Source organism: Mustela nivalis, assembly GCF_964662115.1.
Source record: "Mustela nivalis genome assembly, chromosome: 8".
NCBI lineage: Eukaryota > Metazoa > Chordata > Mammalia > Carnivora > Mustelidae > Mustela > Mustela nivalis.
Window position 1 is genome coordinate 58,497,228 of NC_139027.1, and position 27,480 is coordinate 58,524,707.

At 35.6% G+C, this 27,480-nt stretch overlaps 1 protein-coding gene and 1 long non-coding RNA gene across 13 annotated transcripts in view; both read left to right on the forward strand.

Annotated features, from left to right (window-relative positions):
- The window catches only part of WDPCP (WD repeat containing planar cell polarity effector), a 506,774-nt gene that overhangs the window by 182,489 nt on the left and 296,805 nt on the right, over positions 1-27,480 (forward strand). For all 12 annotated transcript variants that reach the window (XR_014315874.1, XM_082746657.1, XM_082746660.1 and 9 more), the window contains 3 exons: positions 9,826-10,435; positions 21,342-21,530; positions 25,188-25,311. Coding sequence is in view for 11 of the 12 variants with exons in the window: in XM_082746657.1 (XP_082602783.1) it covers positions 9,826-10,435; positions 21,342-21,530; positions 25,188-25,311 (923 nt within the window). In the remaining variant the exon portion in view is untranslated. The remainder of the gene's footprint in view (positions 1-9,825; positions 10,436-21,341; positions 21,531-25,187; positions 25,312-27,480) is intronic.
- The window catches only part of LOC309872503, an 857,896-nt gene that overhangs the window by 168,671 nt on the left and 661,745 nt on the right, over positions 1-27,480 (forward strand). The gene's annotated exons all lie outside the window — the stretch shown is intronic.

Sequence of the window (27,480 nt, forward strand, 5' to 3'; positions counted from 1 at the left end):
TTTAGTCTTTCTGACTGGTGTGGGATGGTATCTCGTGGTTTTGATTTGTATTTCCCTGATGCTGAGTGATACGGCACTTTTTTTCATGTGTCTGTTGACCATTTGTATGTCTTCTTTGGAGAAATGTCTATTCATGTCTTCTGCCCATTTTTTTTTTTTAAAGATTTTCTTTGTTTTTGTGAGACAGAGAGAGAGAGAGAGGGAACCTAGTAGGGGGAGTGGGAGAGGGAGAAGCAGACTCCCCACCAAGCAGGGAGCCCAATGTGGGATTCGATCCCAGGACCCTGAGCTGAAGGCAGACACTTAACCGACTGAGCCACCTAGGTGCCCCTTCTGCCCATTTTTTAGTTGGATTCTTTGTTCTTTGGGTGTTGAGTTTGTTAAGTTCTTTATAGATTTTGGATACTAACCCTTTGTATCCCATTGTGTTGGTTATCTTTTGGTTTTGTTGACTGTTTCCTATGTTGTGCAAAAGCTTTTTATCTTGATGAAGTCCCAATAGTTCATTTTTACCTTTGGATCCCTTGCCTTTGGAGATGTGTCTAGCAGGAAATTGCTGAAGCCAAGGTCAAAGAGGTTAATGCCTCTGTTCTCTAGGATTTTGATGGATTCCTGTCTCATATTTAAGTATTTCATCCATTTTGAGTCTCTTTTTGTGTACGATGTAAAAAAAATGGTCCAGTTTTCATTCTTCTGCAGGTGGCTTTCCAGTTTTCCCAACACTATTTGTGGAAGAGACTGTCTTTTTTCCACTGGATATTCTTTCTTGCTTTGTTGAAGATTAGTTAATCATATAATTGAGAGTCCATTTCCAGGTTCTCTGTTCTGTTCCTTTGATCTATGTGTCTGTTTCTGTGCCAGTACCCTACTGTCCTGAGGATTACAGCTTTGTAATAAAGCTTGAAGTCCAGAATTGTGATGGCACCAGCTTTGGTTATCTTTTTCAACTTTCCTTTGACTCTTCGGGATCTTTTCTTTTTCCATACAAATTTTAGGATTCTTTGTTCCATATCTGTGAAAAAAGCTGATGGTGTTTTGTTAGGGATTGCATTGACTATATAGATTGCACTAGGTAGCATGGATATTTTCATAATATTTGTTCTTCCAATCTATGAGCATGGAATGTTTTTCCATTTCTTTGTGTCTTCCTCAATTTCTTTTATGAGTGTTTTATAGTTTTCTGAGTACAGATCCTTTGCCTCTTTGGTTAGGTTTATTCCTAGCTATCCTATGGCTTTTAGTCTAATTGTAAATGGGATTGGCTCCTTAACTTTCTTTTTCTTTTGTCTTGTTGTTATTGTATAGAAGTGGAACTGATTTCTGTTTGTTGATTTTATATTCTGCCACTTTGCTGAATTCCTGTATGAGTTTTAGCAATTTTGGGGTAGAGTCTCTTGGGTTTTCCACACAGTGTCACGTCATCTGCAAATAGTGAGAGTTTGACTTCTTTGCCAATTTGGATGCCTTTTATTTCTTTTTCTTGTCTCATTGCTGAGGCAAGGACCTCCAGTACTATGTTGAATATCTTGAATAATACTATGTTGAATAGCTGCTGTGTTCCTGACCTTAGGAGAAAAGCTCTAATTTTTTTCCCTATTGAGAATTTTATTCACTGTGGACTGTTCATATATGGTTTCTGTGATATTGAGGTATGGTCCCTCTATTCCTGTACTATGAAGAGCTTTTAATCAAGAAAATATGTTGTACTTTGTCAAATGCTTTTTTTGCATCTATTGAGAATATCATATGATTCCTGGCCTTTATTTATGTACTGTATCACATAGATTAATTTATGGATATTGAACTACCCTTGCAATCCAGAAATAAATCCCACTTGGTCATGGTGAATTATCTTTTTAATGTACTGTTGGATCCTATTGGCTAGTATCTTGGTGAGAAATTTTGAATCCATGTTCATCAGGGGTATTGGTTTATACTTCTCCTTTTTAATGGGGTCTTTGTCTGGTTTGGGGATCAAGGTAATGGTGGCTTCATAGAAAGAGTTTGGAAGGTTTCCTTCCATTCCCATTTTTTGAAACAGCTTCAGAAAATTCTTTTTGAAATTGTCTGGTAGAATTCCCCTGGGAAGCCATCCAGCCCTGGACTCTTGTTTGTTGGGAGGTTTTTGATTACTGCTTCAGTTTCCTTACTGGTAATAGGTCTTTTCAGGTTTTCTATTTCTTCCTGTTACAGTTTTGGTAGTTTTTACATCTCTGGTAATGCATCTCCTTTCTTACAGATTGACTAATTTCTTGGCATATAGTTGCTCATTATATGTTCTTATAAGTGTTTGTATTTCTTCGGTATTGGTTGTGATCACTCCTCCTTCATTCATGGTTTTATTAATTTGGGTCCTTTCTCTTTTCTTTTTGATAAGTCTGGCTAGAGGTTTATAGATCTTATCAATTCTTTCAAGGAACCAGCTCCTAGTTTTGTTGATCTATTCTCCTGTTCTTTTGCTTTTGATTTCATTGATCTCTGCTCTAATCTTAATTAATTCTCTTCTCCTGCTGAGTGTAGGCTTTATTTGCTGTTCTTTCTCCATCCAGCTCCTTTAAGGTATAACGTTAGGTTGTGTATTTGAGACCTTTCTTATTTCTTGAGAAAGGCTTGTATTGCTATATACTTCCCTCTAAGGGCTACCTTTACTGCATCCCTAAGGTTTTGAACTGTTGTGTTTTCATTTTCATTTTTTTCCATGAATTTTTTTATTCCTTTTTAATTTCCTGGTTTACCCATTCATTCTTTAGTAGGATGCTCTTTAATCTCCATATACCTGAGTTCTTTCCAAATGTCCTCATGTCGTGGAGTTTAGGTTTCAAAGCACTGTGGTCTGGAAATATGCCGGGAATGATCCTGGACTTTTAGTACCAGTTGAGACCTGATTTGTGACCCAGGATGTGATCTATTCTGGACAGTGTTCCATGTGCACTCAGGAAGAATGTATATTCTGTTGTTTTAGAATGGAATGCTCTGAATATATCTGTGTAGTCCATATGGTCCGGTGTGTCATTCTAAGCCCTTGTTTCCTTGTCAATCTTTTGCTTAGATGATCTGTTCATTTCAGTCAGTGGGGTGTTAAAGTCCCTACTATTATTGTATTATCCCAATGTGTTTCTTTAATTTTGTTATTAATTGCTTTATACAATTGGCTGCTCCTGCGTTATGGGCATAAATATTTATAATATTTAGATCTTCTTGTTGGAGAGATTCTTTAATTATGGTAGTGACCTTTTTCTTCTCTTATTACAGTCTTTGGTTTAATATATGTTTTGTCTGATATAAGGGTTGCTTTCTTTTGATATGCATTAACAGGATAAATGGTTTTCCACCCCCTCACTTTCAACTGGAGGTGTCTTTGGGTCTAAAATGAGTATCTCACAGACAGCATATCAGTAGGTCTTGCTTTTTTACCCAGTCTGATATCCTTTATCTTTTGATTTGGGCATTTAACCCATTTACACTCAGAATAACTTTTGAAAAATAGGTATTTAGTACTGTTGTATTACCTGTAAAGTCACTGTTTTTGTATATTGTGTTTTTTTCTTCTGGGCTCTCTGTTTGCTTAAAAGATCCCTTTTAATATTTCTTGTAGGCCTGTTTTGGTAATCACAAATTATTTTGTGATCATAATAATGGAAGTATTTTGTTTGTCCTGGAAGATTTTTATCTCTTCTATTTTGTATGACATCCTTGCTGGATAAAGTATTCTTGACTGTATATTTTTCTTTTTAAAATTTTGTGTATTTATTTTTTAAGACAGAGCATGAGCTGGGTGGGGGACAGAGTTGGAACTAGTCTCCATTGAGCAGGGAGCCCAGTCTGGGACTTGATCCCAGGAATCTGAGATCATGACCAGCTAAATATTTTTCTCTTTTAGCACCCTGAATATATCCTGCTAGTCCCCTTTGGCCTGCCAGTACTCTGTGGATCAGTTTACTGCCAATCTATTGTTTATACCCTTGTAGGTTAGAGACCTTTTGTCCGAAGCTGCTTTCAGGATTTTCTCTTTGTCTCTGAGATTTGCAAGTTTCTTTGTTATATATCAGGGTGTTGACCTATTTTTATTCACTTTGACAGGGATTCTCTGCGCCTCCTGGACTTAGATGCCTGTTTCCTTCCCCAGATTAGGGAAGTTTTCTGTTGTTATTTGTTCCAATGTACCTTCTGCCCCTCTCTCTCTTTCCTCTTATTCTGGGATCCCTATTATTTTAATACTGCTTTGCTTTGTGGTATCACTTCTCTCTCAAAGTCTTCCCTGTGATCCAGTAGTTTTTAATCTCTCTTTTTCTCAGCTTCTTTATTCTCCATCATTTGGTCTTCTATATTATTAATTCACTCTTCTGCCTCATTTATCCTAGCATTAGAGCCTCCATTTTCCATTTATTCCATCTCATTAATAGTCTTTTGATTTCCACATCATTAGATTTCAGTTCTTTTATTTCTCCAAAAGGGAAGTCTCTGGTTTCTTCTATGTTTTTTCAAGCCCAGTTAGTATCTTTATAATTGTTATTCTGAATTCTAGTTCCGACATCTTATGTCCATACTGATTAGGTCCTTGGCAGTCAGTGCTGTCTCTTGTTCTCCTTTTTGAGGTAAGTTTTTCTGTCTTGTCATTTTGTCCATAGAAGAATAGATGAACAAGAGAACAAAATACTAAGATAACAACAATGACCCCAGAGAAATATACCCTAAACAAATCAGATGAGATCCAAAACCAGAAAAAAAAAGAAGGAACATAATCAGACAGGTGGGTGGACAGAACAGAGCCATACATTGGATCTTGTGTGTATTTTCATCTGTTTGTTAGAAAACTAGATGCTGGGCATCTGGGTGGCTCAGTCAGTTAAGTGTCCGCCTTCAGCTCAGGTCATAATCCCAGGGTCCTGGGATCAAGCCCTGCATCAGGCTTCCTGCTCAGTGGGGAGCCTCCTTCTCCCTCTGCCACTCCCCCTGCTTCTGCTTGCCTTCTCTCTCTCTCAAATAAATAAATAAAATATTTAAAAAAAGAAGACTAGATGCCAAAATTCTAAATAAATAAAAACTTATATATGTATAAAAATGACATTAAATACAATGAAAGGATAGAATGTAACTGTCAAAATGAAAATGAAAAGGCAAAAAAAAAAAAGAAGGAATATAAATAGACAGGTTTTATTTATTTATTTTATAAATAAACAGAACAGAGCAATGCACTATATCCCAAGTGTATTTTGGTCAGTTTGTTAGAAGAATCTACATCTCAAAAGTGTAAAGAAAGAAAAGCTTATATATATACTTATACGCACACACACACACAAATAAAATACATTGAAAGCATAGAATGTTACTGTAAAGATGAAAATTTAAAAAGACTTTAACAAAACAAATTAAAAAAAGAAGAAAAAGAGGGGCACCTGGGTGGCTCAGTCATTAGGCATCTGCCTTCGACTCAGGTCATGATCTCAGGGTTATGGGATTGAACCCCACATCGAGCCCCACATCGGGCTCCCTGCTCCTCAGGAAGCCTGCTTCTTCCTCTCCCACTCCCCAGCTTGTGTTCCCTTTCTCGCTGTGTCTCTCTCTGTCAAAGAAATAAAATCTATTTAAAAAAAAAAAAAGAAGAAGAAAAAGAGAAACAATATAATCAAACAGGTGAGGAGAACAGAGCCATAGACTAGATTCTGGATGTATTTAGGTCTCTCAGAAGAAACTGAATCCAAAATTGTTTTAAAGAATATATGTATGTGTGTGTGTGTATATATATATATATATATATATACATATATATATATATATAAATACATGAAAATAAAATTAAATAGTGCAACCTCAGGGAAAAGCAGTCAGTCACTCCTGTTTCTCTGGTCTCTATCCACTCTCTATGCTGACCCCAGCCTGTTACCAAGTGTTTCTTTCTCAGGAACATGACCCTGTTTTGAGTCTCCAAATCCTGCAGATTCCTGCAGCACACACCTGCAGTGCTCTTCCCCAGGAGAGGAAGGGGAATCTCCCCAGTTCTGACACTTCTTGGGCCCTTGCTTATTGATCAGTCACCCGACGGTGCCATGGTTGGGGGTTTATAGCAATTCCAAGCTGAGAGCCCACTCTTGGTCTAGCTGATTACAACCAGCTTCCCACTTAAAATGCCTGGGAACTCTGCCACACTCAGGCAACCCTGGTCTTCCTGTGACCCCTCTTATCCTGAGACCACACTCTCCCACCTAGGATTCTGCCCCACTTCACCACCTGAGCACCTTTCAGGCAAGGCCGTCCCTCACTAAATCAGACTTCTAAAAGTTCCGATTTTGCGCTTCGCTGCTCTATCACTTTCTGATAGCTGGCTTATGGAGGCTCCTTCCCTGCGTGGTTTATCTTCCCATATATCACCTTGGATTCACTTCTCCACATCTCCTGTCTTGCAAAGAGTGAACGCTTTTCTATTTGTAAAGTTGTAACTATTCTCTTCTTAGACCTCTGTTTGAGTTTGCAAGTGTTCAGAATGATTTGTAGCTGTCTAGTTGAATTCCTGGGACCGGATGAAACTAAGGTCTCCTACTCTTCTGTCCTGGACTCTTTCTTAATCTTTAAACTTCTATGGTATCTTTATGTCATGTAGACATTTTCTTTTCTTAAACAGTCTTGAGCTATTTAGTGGAGAAGATAGCAGGTGATCCTCTGACCTTGACTAGCGTTTTAGAGTTATCTGGGATCGACAGTGGAATTTTTCGTGGTACCAATTCTAGTGGTGGGAGGGGGGTTTCACCCATACCAACAAGCAATTCTTGTACACCAACAGGGTATTGTAATTCTGATACTATTTACCTAGAGATCTCACAGGTTAAGGGCTCCGTCCTAAAAGAGTGCACCCCACCCTTACTTCATATGCCAGTAACAAAACCCTTTTGGTACCTGTGCTTCTGACCTACCAGCTAGTTTGGAAGTTCCCACAACCACCTCCTTGTACTTCAGATGCCAGTCTAAAAAACAACCTAGACTTCTGACTGGCTGTCTGTAAATCAGAGATTCTTCTAGCCCCTCTTTGGGTTTGATTTATTTGCCATAGTGGCTCAGAGAACTCAGGGAAACATTTTATTTATTAGATCACCAGTTTATTATAAGAGGACATAACTCAGAAACTGCTAGATAGAAGAGATATATAGTGCAAAGTATGGGGAAAGGGCTTAGAGCCTCCAGGCCCTCTCCAGGCTTCCAGTCTCCTGGTAGCTCCATAAATTCACCAACATCAAAACTCTCCAAGCCCCACCCTTTTGACTTCATTACATAGGCAGGACTAATTAAATCATTGGCCATTGGTGATTGAGTTATCCTCCAGCCCCTCTTTCCTCTGGGAGGTCTGGGGATGGGACAAAAGTTCTGACCCTCTGAACACTTGGTTGACAACCAACCCCCACCCTTAGGTACTTCACAAAAGTCACCTCATTAACTTAACAAAAGACACCTTTTCACTCTCAGCACTTAGGAAATTCCAAGAGTTTGGGACCTGTGAGCCAGGAGCTGTGGAAGAAGACTAAATATGTATGAGAAATATATTTTGGTTATCTGAATAATCATACATAAAGATTTCTTATAAATTGCAATATCATACTTACCCTTTCTTTTGGTGAAACTACAGAGCCTGTTGGGTTGACATAAACCCTTAGAAGTCAGGAAGCCTGCAACCCTTCTCCCTGGACCTTGAGCCTAATTTGTAATATACCAGGACTGCCATCTGGCTAGGCTCTTCCTTTTAGGCTTTCTCTGTATGAGTACAGGCCCTATTCAAGTCAGATGGCCTCTCAGTTTTCTGCCCAGAGGCTTCCTTTACAAAACTTTAAGCTTTCCGGAAGTATGGTATTTCAACCAGCATTATATTATGCATATGTATTTAATTCATAGGTTTTTTTTTTAAGATTTTATTTATTTATTTGACAGAGAAAGATCACAAGTAGGCAGAGAGGCAGGCAGAGAGAGAGGAGGAAGCAGACTCCCTGCCGAGCAGAGAGCCCGATGCGGGACTCCATCCCAGGACCCTGAGATCATGACCTGAGCCGAAGGCAGCGGCTTAACCCACTGAGCCACCCAGGCACCCTAATTCATAGTTTTTTAAAAGTTTGCTGCATACCCACTACCTGCATAGTTTTTGGCTAGCTGCTACATAGGACACATAAAAGAAGTGTAAAATAGATGAGACAGGGTTTTTTTAAGCTTACAGTAAAAAGGAGGATGTTTGTTCAAATATTAGAAGTAGCTGCGCCTGGGGGCTCAGTGGGTTAAGCCTCTGCCTTAAGCCCAGGTCATGATCTCAGGGTTCTGGGATTGAGCCCTGCATCGGGCTCTCTGCTTAGCAGGGAGCCTGCCACTCTGCCTACTTGGGATCTCTGTCAAATAAATAAATAAAATCTTTAAAAAAAATATATTAGAAGTAAATGAAAGGCTGAATGTCCCAAGCAAGTCATTGGCTAAGTTACAGTGGGGAAGAGTGAACAGAGGAGGCGCCATCAAAGAGAAAGGTTGCCACCCAGCTGGAAGGAATCCAGAAACCAGAATAGCATTTGTTCTAATTCTTCAAGGGTGAATGTGATTGGTAGGAAGAACTGAGTCTCTATGTGGATTTCAGGCAAAGAACATGAGTTAGGTTGTTAAAAGATAAACTGAGGCATATTTAAAATTTTAAGAGTTTATTTGAGCAAAAATTTATTCTAGTTGGGCAGCGACAAGCTAGAAGTGGTTAGGAACTCTGCTGAGAGAAATCAGGGGATAAGGTTATATAGAAAAAGTGCAGAAGTGAAGAAAGGAAATTATTTGATTGGCTAAAGCTTAAAGCCTAGTTGGCTTTTTGTGGTTGGTATCCTTAGCATTTTGATTTTATGAATGGTCTATTTTATTTCTTAATTCTTCTGCCCAGGTGTTCCTTGTAGCCTTTTCTACCTACAATAAATATGATTTAAAATTTTTATTTCATGAATAGTGACAAATCATATTACTTATCAGGTCTTAATTTTTGTTTTGTTTTAAAACCAGTGCATTATTATATAACATTTCTTTCTCTTGGTCATTTGTCTACGTAACAACCTTCAGATCATTTCTGAAAGTAAAATATTTCTATAAGACTGTTAACAGGGTTCTAGTTCTTTTCCTTTGCCTACTCTGCCCTACTAATTAGAAGTGTTCTGGTAAGTAATTAATCAAAAATTTCAGAATTGGGAAGGGTGGTGGATAGGAGTGAGATTAGCTAAATTGTTTAAAGTCCTTTATTCTTTTTTTTTTTAAGATTTTATTTATTTATTTGACAGAGAGAGATCACAAGTAGGCAGAGAGGCAGGCAGAGAGAGAGAGAGGGAGGAAGCAGGCTCCCCGCTGAGCAGAGAGCCCGATGTGGGACTCGATTCCAGGACCCTGAGATCATGACCTGAGCCAAAGGCAGAGGCTTAACCCACTGAGCCACCCAGGCACCCCTTTATTCGTTTTTTAAAAAATTTAAACTTATGATGTTTTTAGGTATTCTGCTAACCATATTATCTTAGTAAAAGGCCACCTTGTTAATTTTTATATATTGAACATATTTGTCTTTAAGTTATTTATAGACTTTCAAGAAACAATGTGTTAATGTTAAAATCTTATAATTTCTGTAGCTGTATTCTATATGTGCCACATATTTGTATATGTTCTATATGAGAGAATTATGTATGCAAAAATATATAGACATACATACTTATATGTTGCTGATGTTTAGGGTGATAATTGATGCTCTTCAGTATGATGATGGATTAATATGCAGGCCTGTGTGTGACAACTGAAGAAAAACCAAGGTCTGCATGAACATAAATGATACATTTTTTACAGGTCCTGAGTTGTGTCCGCACAGAATGGGATCTACTGGATGTTCGCTTTGGCACCAAACAGCCTTATCAGGTGTTGACAGTGGAGAACTCCATCAGTGTAGACAAAGAGCCCATGGCTGACAACTGCATCTATGAATGCGTTCGAAACAAAATCCAATGTATATCAGTAACTAGAATACCACTAAGATCAAAGGCCATTAGCTGCTGCAGGAATATTACTGAAGACAAACTAATTTTGGGCTGTGAAGATTCTTCAGTAATTCTGTATGAAACTCACCGTAGAGTAACTCTCTTAGCCCAGGCTGAACTTTTGCCTTCATTAATAAGTTGTCACCCAAGTGGTGCCATTCTACTAGTTGGCAGCAACCAAGGGGAGCTGCAGATTTTTGATATGGCTTTATCCCCAATTAACATCCAGCTCCTGGCCGAAGACCGCTCACCCAGTGAGACCTTACAGTTCAATAAATTCTTTGACATTTCCAGCAGTCTTGTTCAAATGCAGTGGATAGTTCCTCAGGTGGTTTCTCAGAAGCCAGAATGTGGGGACATCTGTGATCTCCTCTTCCTCAGGTTTAACAGAGGACCTTTGGGTGCACTTTTGTTTAAACTTGGTAAGTCCAGAGCGTTGGTGAGTAAGTAAATTAAAATGTTCATGATAGTGACGTTATGATTAAGAGAATAAGACCGTTCTAGAAATGGAGGTTTTCTATGTTACTCCATAAATAAGCTTGGCTTTTAGACATTTCATATAGTTCCTTTTTTTTCTTTTTTCAAGTAATCTCTATGCCTGAACTCACAACCCTGAGATCAACTCATGTGTTCTACCAACTGAGCCAGCCAGGTGCCCTCATATAGTTTCTTTTTTTTTTTTTTTTTTTTTTAAAAGATTTTATTTATTTATTTGACAGAGAGAAATTACAAGTACACTGAGAGGCAGGCAGAGAGAGAGAGAGAAGGAAGCAGGCTCCCTGCCGAGCAGAGAGCCCGATGCGGGACTCGATCCCAGGACCCTGAGATCATGACCTGAGCCGAAGGCAGCGGCTTAACCCACTGAGCCACTCAGGCGCCCCCCTCATATAGTTTCTTTAAGAAAGCTTTGTGGATGATTTTCTAAACGTTAAGGAACATTAGTGAACAATTTGGAAACTGCATTAATTGCCCATTGTGATGCACAAAAAACTTAAACTCCCACATTTTATATCCAAAATAAATACATATGTGGATATTTTAAAAGTACTTACTATGCCTGTTAAAAAGTTCTGTTTTGGGGCACCTGGCTGGCTTATTTGGTTAAGCGGCTGCCTTTGGTTCAGGTCATGATCCCAGGTCCTGGGAACGAGCCCCACATCAGGCTCCCTGCTCAGCGGGAAGCCTGCCTCTCTCTCTCCACTATTTGTACTCTCTTGTGTCAAATAAATAAATAAATAAAATTTTAAAAAAGTTCTGTGTTGTAGGAATAAAATGTTTTTTTCTATTTTCTATTACTTAGATAATAGGTATCCATTGCTTAGACTGGAATGTGTAAGACAGATGTTTTAAACAAAGAGAAATTGGGGCACCTGGGTGACTGAGCTGGTTAAGCAGCTGCCTTTGGGTCAGGTCATGATCCTGGAGTCTTGGGATGGAGTTTCACATTGGGCCCCCAGCTCCACGGGGAGTCTGCTTCTCTCTCTGACCTTCCCCCTTCTCATGCTCTCTCTCTCTCTCAAATAAATAAATAAAATTAAAAAAAAAAAAAAAAGAATGTGAATGTTTGGAGAATTTGGTTAGAGAGTTGTATAACTTTTTTTTTGTTTCCTTTAGATAAAAATATTGACAAAGATTTTTCAGTATTATGAAAATCATGTATTAATGTTGCCCATTTCAACCAGGAAACTTTTTTTTAATATATTAAATATTTTTAAGTAATCTCTACACCCAACGTGGGGCTTGAACTTACAACCTGAAGATGAAGGGTAGTATGTTCTACTGACTGAGCCATCAGGCACCCCTCAACCAGAAAAGTTTGAAATAAAATTGTAGTAGTATGATTTATTTGTCTTTTGCAGTTTTGCCTTACCAGCTATGCCCTATAATATTCTTTAGGTAGTTTTGTATAACTTAGCATTCTTGAGAGAACCTCACTTAGATTAATTAATTAAAGCTAGATTTTAACTAATGCATGTTATTGCAACTTGAGAACTTAGAAAAGTAAATATATTTCTAAGCCCATTATATGATTTGTTTCTGTCATACAAGTTAAGTTTTTAAAGACATTGTAGGATTTGTTAAATAGCTGTCAGTCTACTTTTTTTTGGTAACATATCTAAACCTCTGAAATTGAACCCATGAAATAAATCTAGTTGAAAATGACTTGATTAACCTGAAAGATATAATGAATATAATGTCAGGGCTATATTCTTTCCACATAATAAAAATGCAATTAAATATCTTTATAGTGTTCATGTTGTCCAAGAAAAAAATGTTTGGAATCTCGTTTATTGTAAAATAATCCAGTTCTACTTTGCCCAGCTACATGTTTAACAGTTGTATGTCTCCATACACAACACTCATTAAAGTGGATGTTAGATGTTTTGCATGTCTGTTAAAACACACACACACTCTCTCTCTCTCTCTCTCTCTGTCTCTCTAAATTACCCAGTTACCTGTCAAACAAAAGGCTGTCTGCCCACATATACCTAGCTTTTCTTCAGCCCTCCCTTGTGGGCCTACTCACAACAGCTTTGCAAAAAGCACAGCTTTCTCTTCCTATCTCTAGCACATTTGCCTTCTTACTAAAGTAAACAGGCTCTCAGTGTAGGGATTTAGAGGGCTTCCTGCTAATTGCCAGCTTGTAAACTTAATTGGACTGTCTCCCTGGGCACTGTTCCTAAATCAATTAGGCAATGAGTTGGCTGTCACCTCTTTTTCCCAAGAAGGTCTCTTGGAAGAGAATTATCCAATAGAAGTCAAGCATTCAAATGAAAAGGTGATAACTTCTGCAACTGACATTTATCATTTAATTTTATTTTCAATATGACTCTTAAGTTTTATGTGATAGGGGAAATTTTACAGGCTTACAGACTCCTTAAAAGATCTAAATATGGAGTTCCCCAGAATTTTTAAAAAATGTATTATAAGATTAATATTTATTACAGATTATTTTTTCTAGGAAGAGTTGATTCCTTGAAACAGTAGATTCCAACTAACAGATCTTTTTTTTTTTTTTTTTTTTAAGAAAACCCTGTTTAAAGAACAGATTTTTCCTAGGTTCTGCTACTAAATACATCCAAAAATTTTAATATACTTCTTGAATTAACACAGTGCTGATTCTGGGCATCCATGTGGAATTTTCATGTATAATTCAAGTTATTGCATATATAAACAGGTAGTTGCATGTGCAGTTTCTCCACTAGGGAGCATTTACGAGATTTTTTTCATAAGCTTGTTATGCAAGCCTGTGGAAAATTTGACATGCAAGGTGTAGCTTACAATTTAAGAAGCTGACATAGATCATAGTTTAAAATAGAATGCTGTCATATGTAAACGTGGTAGTGGCTGGTGCCAATATGCTAAGATTTTTGGAGTTTGACTTTTAGAATAGGTCAGTGTAATGTTGAAGGAAAACTTTTGTTCCAAGGCTAGGACTTCCATTCTAAATCCTTATAATCATCACACAAATGTTTCAGGTGAATAAAAGGCCACCACTACTGTTAGAAGAATTTCAAGAGCATGTCTTCCTCAGGAGAGAGCTAGAAGTATCATTCTCCTGCATGGAAGCCAGGAGGTACTGTTTTATGTAAAGCAAAATGTAATCAGATTTCTTTGCTTGGCAGTCATTGTCCCATATTTCCACATATGTAGACTGAAATTAATTTTCAAAAGAGGAGTCCCTAATTATATTACAGAGATATTAAAGCTTTTGCATTCTCATCAGTACCTTTTTCAACTTTCACTGCTCTCTTTAAACTCATATGATCAACTCCCTGCCCTCTCAACAAAGAGTCTTACCTTTTAATTGGCACTTCACTAAGTTTATCTGCTCCTCACTACCTACCCACTCCCCTAATCAACAATTTACCTTGAACATAAATCTTATTATCATGGATATAAGTCTTTCCTTCTCAATGCAGTGGAAGAGGAGCCCTTCCTCTTATCTAAGACTAATTCCACCGCTAGTTCCAGTCTGGATCCCACTGCATTCCTGTGGATCCCTTTATGTTGTCATCCTCCCCACTTCACCTGTGAATCTTGTTACACCAGTAGATATAGGCCCAGCCCACACCATAAAACAAACGTCTCTTCCTTAAAATTGTTTCTCCTGTTACTAATCAAATGGTCTTTCTTCTTTTCATAGCCAGACTCACTAAAATAATAATGAACACTGACTTTCTCTGCTTCTTCACTTCCCATTCATTCCTCACAGTACCAAATTTTGACCTGAATCTTTAGTGTCCTGGAACTGCTCTTGGAAAGGTCACCAGAGACTTCCTACTTGATACATATAGATATATATCAAGTAGGATATATAATCTTTCTTTCTTTCTTTCTTTCTTTCTTTCTTTCTTTCTTTCTTTCTTTTTCTTTCTTCTTCTTCTTCTTCTTTTTTTTTTTTTTAGTGTTACTTGATGACTTTTCAGCATTTGATGCTTGCTGACCCCTTTTACTGTCACAGAATTCTCATCATACTGCCCTCTGTGTTCTGAGATACACCTTTTCATCACTTTGCATACTCTTCTTCTGGATACTCATGAATATGTTGAGGCTCCCTAAGGTTCCAGTTTTAGCTCTCCTCCCATTTTATACAGAGTGAGAGTTTCTAATTTTTTTCCCCCAAAACCTGTTTCTTCTCTTTTATATTCTCCATTTTGGTGGATGGTACAGTTACTCAGATGGAATCCCAAGTCAGAAATCATCCTAGAATCCTTCCTCACCCGAATGCCATATTCAGTCAGTGGCCAAATTCCATCAGTTCTACCTTCTAATACTCTCAGAAACATCTCTTTTCAGCCTTACTGTCATGACCTAAATCTCGACCTTCCTTGTTTTCAAGCAGTGATCAAGTTAGTAGCTTTCTGTCTGTAATATTCTGCCTTCCAATCTTATCATTCTGCCCCACAGTTAATCCCCTGAACTGCCACCAGAGTGATCTAACTGCAGATTTGGTCATGGCCTGAAATCCTTCAGTGGTTGATAAACCTTTGTTTGCTTCTCGGGCTTCATTTCCCCAGCTGTTTTTGCAGGAGTGTAGCTCCCCATCCACGGCATGTGCTCTTACACCCTCTCTTTCCCATGGTAGTTTCAATAGTATTCCATCCCCCTGGAGTGCCCATCTAGTACTCTAACTAGAGCCTGCAAAGTTGGGAAAAGTTTAAATCTTCTAGTGATTATATTAAGCAAGAAATAATTAAAACTAACCTTTTCCTTCTCATAGGATTTTGAAAAGCAAAGTCAAAATGTGTGTGTGTGTGTGTGTTACTCTGTCTAAAAAACAAGTAGTATGATTTTTCTCTTAATATTTTTATGGGAAGTATGTTTTCTTCAAAAGAGTTATTTTTAATGAACTATTGAAATATTACAATTTACCCCAGTGGTAATTGGGGGTAATTTATTGCTGGAAAGAATGTCAGATAATTTGATATCTACTCATCTTAAAATTGGATCTCATATTATTTGAAATGGACTGTTATTCCAGATAGCATTCTGCTTTCTTTAAACTAGACTGATGATGAGTTTTTAAGTCAAATTTATTGGGATATCATTTATATAAAATAAAATGTACCCATGCCAGATGTACAGTTTAATGAGTTTTAACCAATATATATTCTCATGATTACCACTACAATCAAGATATAGAACATTTCCATCACCAGAAATTCTCCCAAACTCCTTTGCAGCCGTTCCCCATCTTCCTCAAACCCAAAGAGCACTGACCTGCTTTCTGTCATTACTGGTTAGATTTGCTTTTTCTAAATTTCATAGAAAACAACTCATAAAGTAGATTTTTTTTTTAAAGATTTTATTTATTTATTTGACAGAGAGAAATTACAAGTACACTCAGAGGCAGGCAGAGAGAGAGAGAGAAGGAAGCAGACTCCCTGCTGAGCAGAGAGCCCGATGCGGGACTCGATCCCAGGATCCTGAGATCATGACCTGAGCCGAAGGCAGCGGCTTAACCCACTGAGCCACCCAGGCGCCCCTAAAGTAGATTTTTTTAAGGTCTTACTACTTTCACTCAGTATTTATCTGTGAGAATCTTCCATATTAATGTGTATATCTAAATTTTCTAAGTAATAATACTGAGTAATACTCCATTGTATAGATAAACCACAATTTGTATATTGTTCCACGTGTTAATGGACATTTGGGTTTTTTCAAGATTTAAGCTAATATCAATAAAAATGCCAGTACTTTTGTGTATACTTCTTTATATTGACATATGTTTTAATTTCTCTTGGGAAAAACAGGAGTAGAATGACTGGGCCATAGGTTAAGTGTATGTTTAACTGAAGAAGAAACTATTTTGGAGTTCTAGTTACTCTATATCCTAACACTTAGCATTAATGGTCTTTTTAATTTGGGGTGTTCTAATGGGTTTGTAATGGTGTTAATTTGCATTTCCCTGATGACTCTTGAAATTGAGCTTAATTTTATATGCTTACTTGCCATGTATCTTCTCTTATGAAGTATGTCTTCAAATCTTTTGCCCAAATTTAGTTGGATTGTTTATTATTGAGTTCTAATTTTTATATACTGAATACAAGTGCTTTGCAGATTACTAGTATTATGATATTTTCTTCCAGCTTGTTATTACCTTTTCATTTACTTAATAGTGTGTTTCAGATAGCAGAAGTTTTTCATTTTAATGAAATTCTATTAAATTTCTTTATGACTTGTGTTTTTCATGTACTCTATGAAGTATTTGTCTAACCCTGTTTTCTTCTAGAGGTTTTAGGGTTTTAGCTCTTAGAGTTAGGTTTATGATCTGTTTCAAGTTAATTTATTGCATATGGCATGAGGCATGGATTGAATTTAATTTTTAAATATGAATATTCAGACCCAATTGTTGGAAAGATTGACCTTTCTCTGTTGAATTGCCTTGACCATTTATGTTTCTATGAACAGACTCTGTTTTCTTCCACTATTCTACCTATACTTCAGTGAGTACCACACTGTCTTAATTACTATAGTTTTACAGTTAAGTCTTGAAATCAAGTACTGTTCTCCAACTTTGTTCTTTTTCAGAATTGCTTGGCTACTCTAGATTCTTTGAATTTCTATGTGTATTTTAAAATGAACTTGTCAGTCTCATAAAAACACTTGAGATTTTGATTGGGATTATGTTGAATCTATAGTTCAATTTGGGTTGGAATGACAATTCAACAGTATTGAGTCTCTCAATCTGTGAACACAGTATCTCTCTGTACTTATTCAGGTCTTTTAAAATTTCACTCAGCAGTGTTTTTCAAATTTTAAATATCTTACATATATTTTGTTCATGGTTTTGGGTACTACTGTATTATACTATACACTGTATAATATTTTAATACTGTATAGTATTAGTCCTATGTATTATTTTAATACTGTATGGCATTAACACTGTAAAGTATTTTTAATTATAATATTGCATAGTATTTTAATTACATAGTATTTTTAATTATAATTTTCATTGTTCATTGGGATTATATATAAATAAAATTTTAAAATATTGACCATGTATCCTGCAACCCTGTTAAACTCATTTCTTCATTGTAACATTTTTGTAGATTCTTTAGGACTTTCTGAGATGACTATAACAATAGCAATTAAAAACAGTTTTATATCTTCTTATTTAACCTGTGTGTCCTTTATTTTTGTTTCTTTATTATATTAGCTAGAATCTCTAGTACAATATTAAATTGAAGTGGCAAGAGAGGACATCCTTGCTTTGTTTCTGATCTTAGGCAGAAAGCGTTTAGTTTTTTCACTATAAGTATTATGTTATTAGGTTGAGGAAGTCCCCTTACCTTCCTAGTTGGCTGAGATGCGTTATCTTGAGTGGATATTGAATTTTTTCAGGTGCTCTTTTTTGCATCAATTGAAATGATCATGTTTTTTCTGGTCATATGGTGAATTATATTGATTAGTTTCCAGATGTTTCAATGGCCTTGCAGGTGTGGGATAAATCTCTCTTGTTCATGATACATGATCTTTTAATATATTGCTGAACTTGCTAATATTTTGTTAAGGTTTTTTGTATCTATTTATGGGAGATTTTGGTCTATAGTTTTTCTTTTCCTGTGATGTTGCTTTCATTTTTTATATCAGTGTAATGCTAACATCATGAAATGAGTTCTCAGGTGCTCCCTCTTCTTATATTTTGAGTTGTGTAGAGTTGATATTATTTCTTCTTTTGATGTTTGAGAGAATTCACCAATAAAGGCATCTGGGAATGCAGGTTTTTGTGTATGTGTGAGCACATGCATGTATGTGTTTGTGCATAAAAGTTCTTTAACTATGAATTCAAATTTAAATTATACAGAGTCAAGTTATTTATTCCTTCTTGAAAGAGCTTTGAGAGTTTGGATCTTTCAAGGAATCCATTTCATTTAAATTATATTTATTTGTTTAAAGTTATCCATATCAATCACTATAATTTTTTAATGTCTGTAGTTCTATAGTTTCTTGATTGTGGTAAGTTGTGTCTGCTCTCTTTTTTTATCAATTTAGACAGATGTTGGTCAATTTTACTGATCATTTCAAAGAACTATCTGTTGATTTCATTTGTATTCTTTATTTTTTATTTTCATCATTTCCATCCTTCCATTTACTTCAGGGGTAATTTGCCCTTTTTTCCAGAGATTCTTAACTTAAAGCTTGGTTTGTTGATTTTAGATCTTTCTTCTTTTCTAATTAAAAAAGCTAGAAGTTTCCCTCTAAATACTGCTATAGCTGCATCTCACAAATTTCAGTGTTATATTTTTATTTTTACTCATTTCAAAATATTTTTTAATGTACTTTGTGATTTCTTCTCTATTTTTATTAATATTATTATTATTTTTTAGTAATCTCTACCCCTAACATGGGGCTGGAACTCATAACCCTGAGATCAAGAGTTGTATGCTCTACTGAATAAGCCACCAAGGTTCCCCTGTGATTTCTTCTTTAAATCATAGTTTGTTTACTTATTTATTTAACATTTTATTTATCCAAAAGAGAGGTAGAGAGAGCACAAGTAGGGGAAGAGGCAGAAGGGGAGAGAAAGGGACAGTCAGACTTCCTGCTGAGCAGGGAGCCCAATGTGGGGCTCCATCCAAGGACCCTGAGATCATGACCTGAGACCTGAGCTAAAGTCAGACTTTTAACCACCCAGGCACCCCTAAATCATAGTTTGTTTGTTTTAAAGAATGTTGATCAATTTCTAAATGTTTGGAGAACTTCCAGACATGTTTTTTAATTGATATCTATTTTAATTTCTGTTGTGGTCGGAGAAACTACTCTGTAAAAGCAGCTAAATTTATTGAGGCTTGTTTTATTGCCCTGAATATACCCTATCTTGGTTGATAGTCTATGTACATATAAAAAGAATGTGTAGTTTGCTATTGTTAGGTGAAATATTTTATAAATGTAAGGTCAAATTCATTGATAGTGTTTTTCCAATATTTTCTATTTTTGCTGATTCTGTTTACCTGTTCTCTCAATTAGGGAGAAATGCTGAAATCTCCAATTATAATTGTGGTTTTGATTCTTTCTTCTTTTAGTTCTATCACTCTTTGCTTTATTATTTCAAACTTTGTTATTAGGTACATTTAAAGATTGTTATGATTCTTCATGAATTTTCGAAACTCTTTATTATGAAGATATAGAATTTTAGTTTAATTCATTTTTATTTCAGCATTTAAAAAAATCCTGCTGTTGTCTTTTGGCTTACATGATTTCAGAAGCAAAGTTTTCAGTTTTTCATAATTTTTTATGTGTGTCCTTTTCTTTGGCTACTTTTAAAGATTTTCTCTTTATCACCTTTTGAGCAATTTGATTATGACTATATTTACTTTTACTTGACAGGTCAGTTTCTTGTCTTTTTACTTGACAGGTCAGTTTCTTCTCTTGCTAGAAGTATTGCTTAGGGTATAGATGGAGTAAACAGATTTCAGATACTTTTGGTTCCCTATAAAATTCCTACACATTAGTATCTACTGCCAAAGAACCACCCTAATTTATGAGAGTTTCCAGTACTTGATTGCAGGCTCATGAAGGCTTTTGGATAGTACCATTCATTGATTCTACCAACACAAAAAAAATAATGAGGTTTTATTGCTTAGTATAGTCAGGGCAATTCCCCAGATTCCCTATCAAGTTGAGTCCTGTCAGATATAGCACAAATTCTCATTTTGATGTGACTTGAAGTTAATATGAAGAATTTCAGCATCTTTCTTATGAACTAATATACCTTTTAAAACCCTAAATCCTGTAACTATTCCAGTTAAATGATGATGATGATAGTAATAAAAAGAATTGCAGTAATATATTATATGCAGTACAACTTACAAATAACTTCACATACATTTTTTCATTTAGCTTTATGATTATTTGTACTGAGATGAGAAGTTTTTATAGACTCAGTCTAATCAGTAAACATTGGCTGAAGAAAAGGATTTTATAGCCAGCCATTTTTGAGAGTTAAAAAAAATGCTCAAAAGCCCTAATACTGTCATTTAATTGCACAAAAATCATTAGTTTATTAGTTTCAAATGAGATTAAGCCTATATAAAAATGACAAAATGAAATTAGAACAGAATGACTCACTTTTTTTTTGTAGTCTTGGTCCTCTAAGATTGGAATTAGATTTTCTTTCATTTTGGAAGGACAAACAAATGTGTTTATATTATACCAAGAATATTTCTAAGTAAATATTAGTTGTGAAGGGCATCACTAGCAGGATTAATACTGAGCATTTATTACTTCAATAGAGTAGTCTTTAAATGCCAATTTAAGATAAATTAGTATGTGGTAGCTGTGAAAAAACTATTAATTGAAAGTACCCATTAATAAAAACTTAAATACTTAAAAGTATTTATATAGTCATATTTGTCAGGATATTTGTACTTACCCACACCCACACCAAATATGTGGGGCTGACAACTAGAAACAACCCAGAACTGATAAATCTGATTGGTAAGAATTGTGTTCACATCAAAAAAACTGTCTTTAAATGTATACAACAGAGGTCTAAATAACTGATGGGAAGAAAAATAGAGTTAACTATTGTGGTCTACCTAAACATCCTTCTCAGGTTTATTCATTTTTAGTGTAAGTTTAATTATGTTGAGTACAAATTAATTAATGCTGAATGATAGGCATAAGATAGATGGAGTTGGTAGCTGGTATTCAAAATGAAGATTTAACCAAAGAATTACTATTGGCCTTGCCAATCCCACATTTCTAGCACTTATGCAAGAAATCATTACTGTTTTTTTCCTTTAAGGAAATGTTAACTGTTTTTGTTAGTCTACTTTTTATTTTTAGAAGAATCACTTGGTTTTACTTTTTTTGTGACAGGTATCTTCACACGAGGAAAGCTGGGCCTGACAGACATTATATTCCAGTACATTCATTGTGATGAGATCTGTAAGGCAATAAACATCCTGAGCAGTATGGACTGGGACACACTGGGCCACCAGTGTTTTATCAGCATGAGTGCCATTGTAAACCATCTTCTTAGACAAAAGCTCACTCCAGAGAGAGAAGGTCAGACATGAAATGTATTTCATAAGTTGGTTGTGTATGTATATGAAGTAGGTTTTATTGAATCAGTTATCTTTTGAGGATTTTTTGAATTATGTTATTGGAGACCAAAAGACAAAAATGTTAATGCCCTATTAAAACTGACAAGATCAGATAACCATATAATTATATGGTACTTTACTGTATAGTATTTGTCAACATAAAGAGTAATGTGTTTGTATACCTATGTTGGAACTCACAATGCAGTCATTGTACTTTTCACTCTAATTTCATGTGTGCAATATGTTCAAATTTCAAACTTTAATCAAGAATTTCAGGTACTTACTAATGGTATCCAGAAAAAAAAACTTTCATGTACTCTTGGGGTCTGGGTGGCTCGGTTGGTTTACCATCTGACTTGATTTCAGCTCAGGTCATGATCCCTGAGTGGTGAGATGGAGGCCAGCATTAGGCTCTGCGCTGAGCAGAGGCTCCTTGTCCCTCTTTCTCCCCCACTACTCCTCCCCCTGCACCTGCACATGCACTTACTCTCTCAAATAAATAAATAAATAAATCTTAAGTAAAAAGGGAAAAAATATTTACATGTATTCTCTAGGGTCTGGTAGAGAAAGGCCCCCAAACAAAGTCCTTATTCTTCCTTCACTTTAGACATAAATATTTTTCTGTCCCACTCAAGTCTTTTGTCCAGAGAATAGTCCTTACCACTGATTGTGTTTGAGTGTGAGTGAGAGAGAGAGAGAGAGAGATTGAAAATTGTAACTCCGGCCGCTGTTCCTTGTTTTCATTCTAACTGGTAGTTCTGATACCCCTCTGCCTGTTTGGATTTCTCTACTTTCGAAACCTTAGTAAGTAATTCTGCCCATAGGATCTTGGATAAGACACTGTTTTGTCTCTCTCTCTCTCTCTCTTTTTTTTTTTTTTAAGTAAGCTGTAGGTCCAACATGGGACTTAAACTCATGACCCTGTAATCAGAGTTGCATGCTCTACCAACTGGAGGCAGCCAGGCACCCTCAGATATGACACTGTTTAAAAAAAAGGGGGGCGATAGGTGCCACATACAATAATGAAATTCATTTTAATATTTGCCAATTATCCACTGTATGATATTTTTATTATAAGTCATTTACTTAATATAAAATGCAGCTAAATGTTCTTGCACCTGGATCTTTATTTCAAATCTTTGCAGGAAGCATTGACATTAATGATGAGAATTCCTAGCCAATGAGAAACTGTCCCTAGGTAATTTATAAGATAGAGAAAACAGGAAATATGTCAAAAGGTCTTTGCTGAAGAGCTTTTTTCCCTACTATTTTCTTTGAATGTTTATAGATTTTCTTATTCCATTTTATTACATGGTGTTTAGATAAAAATCTATACAGAACCTTCATTGTAGTAATTTTTTTGGTTTGTTTTTTTAAGATTTTATTTATTTATTTGACAGACAGAGATCACAAGTAGGCAGAGAGGCAGGCAAAAGGAGAGGGAGGAAGTAGGCTCTCCGCCCAGCAGAGAGCCTGATCCCAGGACCCTGAGATCATGACCTGAGCTGAAGGCAGAGACTTTAACCCACTGAGCCACCCAGGTGCCCCCATTGTAGTAATTTTAGAGGGCGTGTTCCTTCAGGAAGTTCACATCATGGGATTTGTCCCAACTCACAGGAGGCCCACAATAAATATTTAATGTTAATTGAATGTGCTTTTTGGAGGTAGTCCAGTCCCTCTGTGGAGGGTCCAGTATTTCTACAATGAGAAAATGCCTAGCACAGACGGTGCTTGGCCTACTGTAGGTACTCAATGAATATTAGTTAAAAATAAAAAGTATAACTTCAAAATGCTAGATATTACTGTAATATGTCTGCCTACAGAGTTACCTCAAGTATTTATATGTTATATTGGTACACTCTCAAGATTAGGTACATAGTAGGAAAAAAAAAAAGGCAGAGTCCGTAAAGATAACTTGTTACGGTATACACAATCTATACAAGAGCTCCTAAATTTACAGTTGGGGAATTATAGAGAAAATAAAATACTGACTCTCCCTCAGGACACTGAGAAATTGCTAGCACATTGGTGAATTTGTGTTGTAAGAAAGATAATTAGGGAATTCACAAATGGGCATTATTAGATTCTTGCTTTAATAAAGGATATTTTCAAGGAGCTGTTCTTGGGAAGGTAGGGAAATAAAAAGTTTGTATGATACTAGGCTATTAAAATACTTGCATGATGCTGGATTATTGGAATATGTACATTTCAAGTAGATATATGCATTATTCCTCAAGTAAACTGTAAAATACATTTCTAAAACATTCAGAATTCTTCTGTATTGAGATTTATTCTATCTGAATCTAACAAATTTGACATGGTAATTTGTTTTCCTTTTATTAGTGGAAACCATTGAGCTCTTTTATTTGTAGCTGTGTTGTGGTTATCTTTGAGATTTTCATTTCTGCCTTAAACATCAAGCTGGGCTATCTAATGAATCTATAACTGTGCTGGGAGTTATGAGTATTCCATGTAGGCTTGAACATTTCAGAAGTACATGCTGTCAAGAAAACAAGCAATGGCAAGAGGATCTGGCTTGTTTTCACAATAGCATTGCTGTATTCAATTTTAATCTAAATTGACTGCTGCTTTGAAAGAAAATACCCCTAAAGTTCATCTTACTTTACTGTCTAGATTTGAGATTAAAAGAAATAAATTACTAACAGCTTAGCCAAGTCCATAGCAATTACTCTGATGAGGTATTTAATACTTTCAAACCCAAATATGCCTAAACCTAAAGAGTTTTGCTAAATAAGAAATTGTTTATTCAGTCCAGCACTAGTAGCATAAAAACCAATGGAGTCTTACTGTGAACCGTAGCATTCTCCTACAACTTTCACCATTACTATAATTATTTAACTTCTAGGTATTTCTGGAAGAAAACACACCAAACGCATGGCTTGGTAAAATTATGAAGTAGGCAGAATGTGCCTTTTTCTCCCAATCTGTAGCCCTCTGGTTTATCAAAACTTGCTCTCCAATCCTTTTTTTCTAGAAAGGTGTTAGTTGAGCTAATCCAAGAGCGGATTAGCATGTCATCCCTCCCAGGGGTATTAGCTTTCACACGTGGACAAAAACAGCAATCTTGTTTTTTAGGATGAGATTTAGGGAAAGTATGGGGACTTTCACTGTTTCTTTAAAATTGTCTTAGAAAGATATTATTTCTCCAATAGGGCTATTTTCATTTATATTATTTTTAAAGCACTTCTAATACTTATTTCAATTCCCAATGCAAAAAAGTTTGTTTTCTCCTTTCAGTTAAAGAGAATAAATGTTGAGCACACTGTGAATTGATTTTACTGGAAATACTAGTTCAAACTGTGTTACTTTGATGAGTCACTGTTTTAATTATCCATTTGTGGTGAGAGGTTGATTCATTATGGATTTCTTCAGTTTTGACAGCTTTTTGTTGCTCAGAGTCATTGTCAGCTTTGCCTCAAGTGAAAGTTTATACACAGGTTTGTTTTTGTACCAGCTGTCATATTTTAATTTCATCTTTCCTGCAACAAGCTCACATTTCATCCAAGTTTGCAAAACCTGACTGACTGCAAACATGAGTATTCTGTTGTAATTGAAGGAGTTTCACTTGTTTTAGTGCTGCTATGTTTGAATTCCACAGCACAGCTTGAGGCAAGCCTTGGAACCTTTTATGCTCCAACAAGACCACTCCTGGATACAACTATATTGGAATATAGAGACGAAATCAGCAAATATGCAAGAAGATTCTTTCATCACTTGCTCAGGTGAACAATATCTTGGAATTGATGAGTGTCAGACTAATTACCTATTTAATGAGCCATTTTCTTTAATTAGAATATTCCATAATTGGGCTGTTTTCTAATAGTCCATTCCTAAGAAAAAAAACAAATCTCCTTTTGATATTCTTTAATTTCTTCTTGTTTTCCTTTTAAGGAATATATTTGAATATTGTTTAGGGCTTTTATATCATCAGTACATTTGAATATAACTTCACCTTTAATATGAAAGCAAATAGTACTAATTATGTATATTCAATTTTGGAGAGGGGTAAGTCAGTTTTAAAATACTCATTGTGCTCTTAGCACTAGAGAAATGTTTTAGTTTTAAATGAAAATAAAAATATAAATGTACTATAAAGCTCTGAGATAGTCATTGGTTTGCTTTACTTTCAGAATTATGATAGAAAGATTTGTCCATTGTCCTCTCATATAATGTGGCAAGTTCCTAATTCCACTGTGCCTCATTTTCACTAAAGGGTATAATAGATTTCTTTAATTTTAGGGATTTTATGAAAAATTAGATAATAATGTCAAATCACTCTGAGAAAAAGACTGTAGAAGTTGAAGGACAAGTATATAGCATATTCCATATAATAAAGTTCAAAAAGCAGATGGATGGATGGATGGATAGATGGAAAGAGAATTGATGGATATAGATAGATGATGACTAGATAGTTTAAGGATACATATAAATGTGTCAATGCTATAAATAAAATCAAAGAAGTGATTAGCACAAAATTTAGGATAATATAGGGTAAGTTAAAGAGAAATATAGGAATTGGCACATGGGAGCCTCCAAAGTATTAGTAATGTTTCATTTTTTTAACATGAGCCGAATATATAACAGGGCCCATTAAAATTATTATTCTTTTAATTGAATATATATTGTATACTTTTATATATGATGTATTTTATAACAGGAGATAATAGAATTAACTTCATATACCAAAAGGAAATACTACTTTGAGTTGAATATTGATTTTATTTATAATCTGTTATACTTCTTTTTAACTCTTTCAAGCAAATTTATGTATAGTGTCTCCTTTTTTTCTCAGAACAACCCTGTAAAGAGTGTATTATCATTTGACAAATAAACTATTTATTAAGTGGCACTTTAATCTCTACCCAATAGGGAAGCCTTTGGAAAGGGAAGTCTTTGTGGAAGCTGAGAAATGTTAATATATTGCTTGAATCACAATCTGTGATTGAATCTTGCCTTTTCATCTGAATGACTTTAACATATTTCAAGAGACTCTTCATCCTGAATGAAGCAGTCTTCTACATGTGAACATATGCCAAAAATATTGGGACCGATGTCACATGTATTTGGACGTAGGGCTTTGTTCTTTGCTCTGACTATATTTTGTTTGCCTTGTTTCTGGAGAAAACTAATGAATTCACCTCCTCCCTGAAGACCCCCAAAAGTTTGATTTAAATGAAACAGATGTTTTGGAGGCATATTTTTGGTGGCCTCACTGTGTCTGGCTTCTCTGACTTTATGCAGTGGTTTAGTTGTGCATGAGCCTTACATTTCACAATGCTGGGCCCTAGCATGCTCATATCCTGCTGATGTTCAGACATTTTACTAATGTGCAATTTTTTGTTCATTGATTTTTCCTTAGGTGCAGAATTCAAATTATTTTTTGGATGTATTTTGATGAGGTGACTATTGTTACTGTTATTGCCATTATTATTGGACTCTAGCTTTGTGTGGTTATACTTGGAATTGAATGTTTTTCCTTGGGGTATACTACGTTTTTCACATTTTCTTTTTTGCATGCTTTGCAGTTGTTTCAGTTAATAATGAGTGTTTATTAGTTCTTTTGACAGTAGGCTATGTATGACATTATGAAAAAAGAAGAGTAAGTTTATAAGAAATTAAATGAAACAGCTTAAATTAGAATTATTATTATTATTTTTTTTTTTGTTTAATCTGCTGCCAAGAAGTTCTCCTACTTAGGGGAAGAGAAATAGGCCGAATACTTTTTTGTATTTGCAGAGTGCTAGAATTGCATTATAATCTGTACCTTGTCTAGCCAGTATATTAATACTCTAAAAAAAAGTTAGTAGGTAATGGAGTAAATCCTAAACAGTAAAGACCATCATAAAGAATTTTAAAGATGAAGAGAAGGAGCACCGTGGAGAGTAGAGATG